An 8,204-nucleotide genomic window follows, 5' to 3' on the forward strand; every position below is an offset into this window, starting at 1 on the left:
TTACTTTATTTCAATGGTACAAAATACTTGCAAATACAAGATAGTATTCACTTTAGACATTATCCCCACTTCTTATTTTCCGGAATAAAATGAATGGATATAAGTAAGCCTATTTTTAAAAGATGGATAGATTGCTACCTCATATTTGTGTGAGAAAATTTATTTGTGATGGTATTTTTATAAACAATTATTTCATTTCATACTGAAAAAAAAAAACAACCTCTCACAGGAGAATGGGTAGTTATTAATGATATCTCATAGATTCAGGACCTAAGGGAGGGAGGAGGAATGAAATACCTTAAGTCACAATCTCCTATTTAATCATTTTTTTTTTCCATGAGAAACCTATTTTCCTAAAACTTCTCTTCAGGGCAGTTTTGACATCTTTATTCCTTAGGCTATAGATCAGGGGGTTTAGCATAGGCAATACTGTAGTATAAAATATAGAGGACACTTTACCCTGAGCTAAAGAGTGAACTGATGATGGCTGCAGGTACACAACAATGGCAGAGCCAAAAGTGAGGGTAACAGCGGCAACGTGGGAGCTACACGTGGTAAAGGCCTTGAACCTACCCTCAGTTGAACGAATGTGAAGGATGCTGATTATGATGAAGATATACGAGGTAAGGATAGTCAGAGTAGGAATGAGGATGTTAAATGCACTTAAGTATAGGACCAAAAGTTCATTTACATAGGTGTTGGAGCAGGAGAGGCTCAGGAGGGGAAGAAGATCACAGAAGTAATGGTTGATGAGATCAGCTTTGCAAAACAACAGCTTCTGCATAAAACCAACATGAATTGTGGAGCCAACAATTGCCAGAAAGTACACTCCTGCCATGAGCTTGGAGCAAACTTGATAGTTCATCAGAACATTATAAAGAAGGGGACTGCGAATGGCAACATAGCGATCATATGCCATCACTGCCAACATGTGGCATTCAGCAATAGCAAAAATGAGAAAGAAATAGAGCTGAGCCATGCACTCATTATAAGAGATAGCATTTTTTCCTGACACAAAGCTCACTAGCATTTTAGGGGTAATGGCAGTAGAATGACAGAGATCAATGAAGGACAAGTTTCTAATGAAATAGTACATTGGGGTGTGAAGGTGATTATTCAGTACAATCAATAGAATCATGCCCAAGTTTCCTACTACACTGGCTGAATAGATAAGAAAGAAGAGAATGAACAAAGGGAGCTGGAAACTTGGCTCATCTGTTAGTCCCTCAAGGAAGAAACGAGTCACTGCAGAGTGATTTTGTGCATCCATTATCTTTTTGCAATGAAATATCTCTGTAAATAAAAATAAGTTATTAGCAGCGCACCTGAAATCACAGAGACAGCATTCAGACTTAGGTTCGTATGTATGGTAGAGAGCTGGGTCTGCTGAGTATGATTTTATTGAAACATAAGCATACATATGAAATATAGCTAAACCTATTAGAAACCAGTAGATTAAAAATAAAATAGCTGTGACAACCGAATAGCTTACTATATCAGTCTTTTCTATCTTGGATGTTTCAGAAATTACATATTTAATTTAAGCCCTTTTCCCCATGCTTTAGACCTTTTCTACCATTAACTCTATAGACCATTTCCCAGTTACTTAAACCTTGAAGGATCATTTCTCAACGTAGTTTCTTCTGAAAAATGTAACATTCATATTATGATAGTAAAATGTGATGACTTTAATAAAAATAACTGGAATTGGCATTTCTCTTTACATATGTTACTATGAGAGTCAAAACAGCATAGTGAATAGAGACCTAACAGTGGACTATGGAAGACATATAAGTATTCTTTGATGGAATACTAGCTGTTGTGTGTTGTTGGGAAATTAAATTAACTACCCAGTGCCATGAGTAATTCTCTATTTTTTGCAAAACATTTAAAGATCTGTACTGGTAGAGGGAAGTGGTTTCCTCACCAGACCTTCTCTACAATGTAGACTTCATAGGTGAGCCAAAATAAAAACTCCCTCATTTTAACCTCACAATAATCATATAAGATAGGTATTTCGAGTTTCATGATTTATTTTATTTTGTTTTGTTTTACCAGTTGAAAAATGAGGCAGATATAAGTGAGTGACATTACAGTGATGACAGAATCAATATGAATCTTTCATAGGTTAAATATGAATCCATATCTTCCTAATTTTAAGTCCATGATTTTTTCTGCTGCTCCATGCTAACTCCTACACAGATATTTCCTCAACCTAGACATCTTTTTAGTCTCTAGTCAATGTATCCTTGAAATTATATTATGAGGAATGTATTCATAAAGACTGCATACTTAAAAAAAAATCTTCCTAAGCCTGAAGCCAACAAATTTTAAATAGGGGAGTTTTTTCTTCTTGATAGAAAGCTTAAAACATTTCTAGACTTTGGAGAGATATATTACTGGATCTTTTTCTATTGTTGCCAGAAGATTCTCAATGACTCACTCTTATCTTCAAATTTCTCCTTAGGGATAGAGCTGGAAGTCTCCATGTGAGCTCCAGTGATTTAGATCATAAAATATATTGCTTTATTTCTCTTGTGGAGTCAAAATTTTAATGCTTTTATATTGGTCTGTTTCAGCATATAGAATCTCTAATATCCTGGCAAAGAGATAATTACAAAGAGGTTTGAAGGGATTCAAACTTCAAAATGTATTTTGGCATTTTTTGAACCTTTTTATCAGCATGTTTTTAATTCTTTAGCTCATAAATAAATGTCCTACCACATAAGTGGCCAATCCCCATTTTCCAATTACTATTTAGATGTTGGTACAATTTCCAAGTTTCTAAATCTCAAAGAAAAGCTCCTGTGGCCCTGCAGCAATAGGGGCCTATTAATCACTTGTTTATCTTCCTTTTAGCTTGACTGAGGCCATGTCAAATAGGGAATCATAATAAGAACTAGAAGGCAGAGATGGTACCAATCGAGAAAGTATTTGGGGGAAGCAGTAGCATAAAGCAAATTGGCTAGTAAAATCCTAGGTACAGAGTTTGTAATAAGAATTCTCTTTGGTTTTGCATTAACTGATAGAATTGCCATTTATCTTAAGAATGGTTGTAAAATTGTCCACATTAAATTAATTTTGCATGGCCCTCTGGGAAGGAAAGAGGGAATGATACACAGGATATCATGGTAAGGTAAGAAACAGATAATATCAGGAAAATCTTATTAAAATTAATTAAGATTAGAATGTCAGAATTGTACTGTTCTTTTAAGTGCCATCTGAATGAGGATCCACTGTGCAACATGCAATTTAGTTTAATTATTCAGGGTAGCAAAAAACATTAATGGGTCATCCCAACAAGGTTGAGAATCTCAACATTTATGCAAGTCTGAGATGAACATATGAAACCCATTCATTCATGGAAGGGCTTTAATGCCTCTCAATATAGAGATTAAAAGAAACTTTCCCCTGACTTCTAAAGCCACACCTTTACAATGTGACTGGGCCAGCAGAATTTTAAGCCCCTTACTAGGGAGCAGAAAGGAGTGAAAAAATACTTTAAACACTAATTTCTAAGCACCATTCTTAATCCCCTACTACATAGGTCTTTAAGCAGCTCTCTGATGGACAGTTCAGTGATGGACAAAGGTCGCTGGGGTAGAAAATATTATAGAATATTCATGTCTGATTTTGGAAGGAAAAATTGGAACATATAAGTCACTCACTCACCCTTTAGATTTGGATCTTATAGGTTCTTCACTGTTCAGCATTCTGTAAGGCAAATAATCCTGATGTTCTGGGTGCTAACAATTCTGGGGATAAATTTGACTTATTTGTCTTACTGAAAGAATTGGAGCATGGACTTCAGTCTCTGACCTATGATGGGGTGTGCTCTGTGTTACAGATTACGGCTTTAATTGTGACTTCATTGTCAGGGTCTTTTTTCCGGCATTACGGGAGGAAATAGTCTCATCTAGTTTCAGAAGAACTGATCACTATGATGTGGAAGTTCTCTTCTGGTATTAGAGAGTCATGGGACTTCATTTAAAATAGAAGTAGAGGTTCCCACAGGGTAAACCCTCATCAAGGACTTACTATTTCTGAAAATGGGCCAGGAGAATTTTCCTTTCCTCTTCTTATCCTTATCTCCCCACTGGCTTCCTATCTGTTTTATTTTCTTTAGCAACATACCTTACCTCATCACAACTTGTACTCTGATAGATAATGCCAGAAAGAAATCAGTAGAATTTCGGACAAATTTACTGCAAAACCCTTTCTTAGAAATGGACATTTTATGAGAATTTTGAAGCCATGAGAAGTAAGAAATAACTAATAATAATGCATTTGGGAAAATGGACATATCTACATTGTTAATTTTATTTCATACCTTTTGCATACCTACAACTGCTTTCTGAGTTTAGACTTACAAGCTATATCATATTAAGTCTGTATTACTCATGAAATTTTCATTTTTGTATAATAACAAAGGCCCCTTTTCCCCACAAACCCACAGATCCCTAAGAAACTATCTGGAATTCCATGCTCAAGAAACCTCACTGATTTGTTTTCTTTTTTCCAGGTCGACCAAAGGACATGCTATTTAATTTAATTTAATTTTATTTGTTAGCTTTTTATTTTCAAAATATATGCATAGTGTTCCATATTCACTCTTTCAAAACCTTGTGTTCCAAATTTTTCCCTCCCTTTCCCCTCCCCTCCCTTAGACAGCAAGTAATTCAAGATGCATTAACATGTATAATTCTTTTATACATATTTCCACAATTGCTATACTTCACAAGAAAGATCAAATCAAAAAGAAAAAATGAGAAAGAAAACAAACAAAAAAACAACCAACAACAAAAAAGGTGAAAATACTATGAATTTACATTAAGTCCCCACAGCCCTCTTTCTGGATGCAGATGGTCCTCTCCATGACAAGTCTATTAGAATTAACTTGAATCATATCATTGTTGAAAAGAGCCACATTCATCAGAATTGATCTCAGATCATCATCTTGTTACTGTATACAATGTTCTCTTAGTTCTACTCACTTCCCTTATCATCAGTTCATGTAAGTGTCTCCAGGTGTTTCTGACATCATCCTGCTGATCATTTCTTACAGAACAATAATATTCCATAACATTCATATACCATAACTTATTTAGTCATTCTCCAACTGATGGGTATTCACTCAGTTTCCAATTCCTTGTGTGGGTCCTCTTCCCTTTTTTATTATCTCTTTAGGTACAGAGCCAATAAAAGATTCCACTAGATCAGAGTATGCACAGTAGGATAGCATTTGGGCTAATAATTCCATATTGATCTCTAGAATGGTTGGATCAGTTCACAACTCCACCAACAATTTATTAATATCCCAGTTTTCCCACATCCCCTCCAACATTTAAGATTATCTTTTCCTGTCATCTTAGCCAATCTGAAAGATGTATAGTGGTACCTCAGAGTTTTCTTAATTTGTATTTCTCTGATCAATAGTAATTTAGAACATGTTTTCTTGACTAAAAATGGTTTCAATTTTTTCATCTGAAAATTGTTCATATAGTCTGACCATTTATCAATTGGAGAATGGCTTGTATTTTTATAAATTTGAGTCAATTATGTAAATATTTTAGAAATGAGGTCTTTATCAGAACTCTTGGATGTAGATTTTTTCCCATTTTTCTGCTTCCCTTCTATCTTGTCTTCATTGGTTTTGTTGGTACAAAAAAAACTTTTAAACATAATATAATCAAAATTATCCATTTTTCATTTCATAAGATCTTCTTTATCCACAAAGTCTTTTCTTCTCCACACGTCTGAGAGGAAGGCTATTCTTTGTTCTTCTAATTTGATTATAGTACCACTCTTTATCTAAATGATGAATCCATTTTGATGTTATCTTGGTATAGGATGTTAGGTGTTTGTCAATGCCTAGGTTTTGCCATACTATTTTTCAATTTTCCCAGAAATTTTTGTTAAATAGTGAGTTCTTATCCCAGAATCTGGGGTCTTTGGATTTATCTAGATTACTAGTCATTGACTATTGAGGCTATTTTAAAGAAAAATGATAATAATAATTGATACCCAAGCAAAATAAATGACCAAAACACACACACCCACACCCACACACACAAGTCCATTCCCCTATAAGTTGCCTTGCTAGTTGTGGGGGAGGAAACTCATTCAGAAACTGCATGTGTCCTAAAGAACATACACATGTGAAGTGAAGCCACAGAACTCCTCCTGTTCTCTGGTAATATCAACCAGATTGCTCTCTGCTAGTTTACTCTACTGGCTGCTTTTGCTCTCTGCTGCTACCTTTTATTCTTTAGTTGAAATATAGCTTCTTTCCTGAACTATTTGCTGTGATAGTAATTTAGCTGTTGCTAACTTTCAGGGTATGTATGTAGAGGCGGGGAAAGTAGAGATGGAGTAAAAGTGGAGAAAAGTAGTTTTTTTCAGTCTAAATTCTTGACTTGAGAAAACTCATTTCAACTTTTTTCTTGTTGATCTTTGTCCTACACATGCATGTTATATGTATACATACATATTTGTATATGTACACACATCAATATACATTACATGTTAGTAATACAAATTACACATTACCTATAATATATTGGTATGTTATCATATATGTGATTATATGTCTCTATTATATTAGCATATTACAGATAAATTTAATGCATTAATATAATGTGTGCACATATTGGTACAGCACATTATATGATGTGATATACTAATATATAATAACATATAGCAAAATATGATAATATAACATATTATATACCATATAAGTGTATATTTTACTAATATATGTTACATTATATATTTACATATAATAGATCAGAATATATATATATATATATATATATATATATACTTATACATAACCATACTAATTTAAATTTGTATACTAATAGACTAATATATAGTTATACATATAACATACTAATATAATACACTTCAATCTGTTTGCTTCACTTTTTTTCATGTGTAAAATGAGCTGGAGAAAGAGATGGCAGGCAAATCATTCTACTAGAATTCTTTCCAAGAAACCCCCTGAAAAGGGTCATATAGGTTTGGACATGACTGGAAATGTCTGAACAACCACAATAACAAATATAGTACTCATATACACAATATAAAATAGCTTCCATGAAAAAACTAAATTTAATCAAATTCTATTGTGAAACTGCTTTTTCTGCTCCAAGATTTCTATCTCTAGCTGTTTTAATGGATTTTCACATGTCAAAGACATAAGGACTTTTAACTATTTTAGTCACGTTCTTCTGGACTACTTCTCTTTCTAAAATGTGACCTCCCACATTAAATATGAAATTGCAGAATGGTCTAACCTTGGGGTGTGTTGGATTTATGACTTGACTTTTCTTTGACTCAACCTAAATGAGTTCTGCTCAGATGAAAGAAATTGCAATTAAGATTTTGATATTCAGCACATAGTTCAATGAATAATACTTGTCCTGTTCTGGATAACATATCATCATAATGTGGCTTAATGATGCATCATCTCTTTTCTTAGTTATCATATTGTAGTTGACATATTTAGTTTTCATCTTGCTAGAATCCTTAGATTTTCCTGATTAACTTCTACCTGACCAAGTCTTCTCAGTTTTGGTTTTTGAACTCCAGTACCAAATTTACTTCTCTGTAATCAATTAAATTGTATGATATTTGGCTCAATGTTTTACCTTTTGAGATATTTTTAGATATTGACTAATGTCATCCAATATTTTATTTATGACTACCTGTCTTGTTACATTTGCAGATTTGGAAAATATACCATCTATACTTTTATATAATTCACTGATTTTTTTTTTTTATTATAATAAATTTTATTTTATTTAATAATAACTTCGCATTGACAGAATCCATGCCAGGATAATTTCTACACGACATTATCCCTTGCAATCACTTATGTTTCGTTTTTTCCCCTCCCTTCCTCCTCCCCCCCCCCCCCAGGATGGCAAGCAGTCCTATATATGCTAAACATGTTGCAGTATATCCTAGATACAATACATATTTGCAGAACCAAACAGTTCTCTTGTTGCACAGGGAGAATTGGATTCAGAAGGTAAAAATAACTTGGGAAGAAAATCAAAAATGCAAATAGTTCACATTCATTTCCCAGTATTCCTTCTTTGGGTGTAGCTGTTTCTGTCCATCATTTCTCCAATGAAACTCAGTTAAGTCTCTTTGTCAGAGAAATCCACTTCCATCAGAATACATCCTCATACAATATC

At 33.7% G+C, this 8,204-nt stretch overlaps 1 protein-coding gene across 1 annotated transcript; it reads right to left on the minus strand.

Annotated features, from left to right (window-relative positions):
• Window positions 1-313: 313 nt before the first annotated feature.
• LOC127557333 (putative olfactory receptor 8G2) lies at window positions 314-1,273 on the minus strand. The gene has a single exon (XM_051990688.1). The coding sequence runs from the start codon at window positions 1,268-1,270 to the stop codon at window positions 314-316; it is 957 nt and encodes a 318-aa protein (XP_051846648.1). The 5' UTR covers window positions 1,271-1,273.
• Window positions 1,274-8,204: the final 6,931 nt, after the last annotated feature.

Source organism: Antechinus flavipes, chromosome 3 (assembly GCF_016432865.1).
Source record: "Antechinus flavipes isolate AdamAnt ecotype Samford, QLD, Australia chromosome 3, AdamAnt_v2, whole genome shotgun sequence".
In the NCBI taxonomy this organism is placed as follows: domain Eukaryota; kingdom Metazoa; phylum Chordata; class Mammalia; order Dasyuromorphia; family Dasyuridae; genus Antechinus; species Antechinus flavipes.

What these genes read in the sequence shown, in the direction of transcription:
- LOC127557333 (XM_051990688.1), bottom strand. Translation starts at nt 1,270, where the DNA reads ATGGATGCACAAAATCACTCTGCAGTGACTCGTTTCTTCCTTGAGGGA.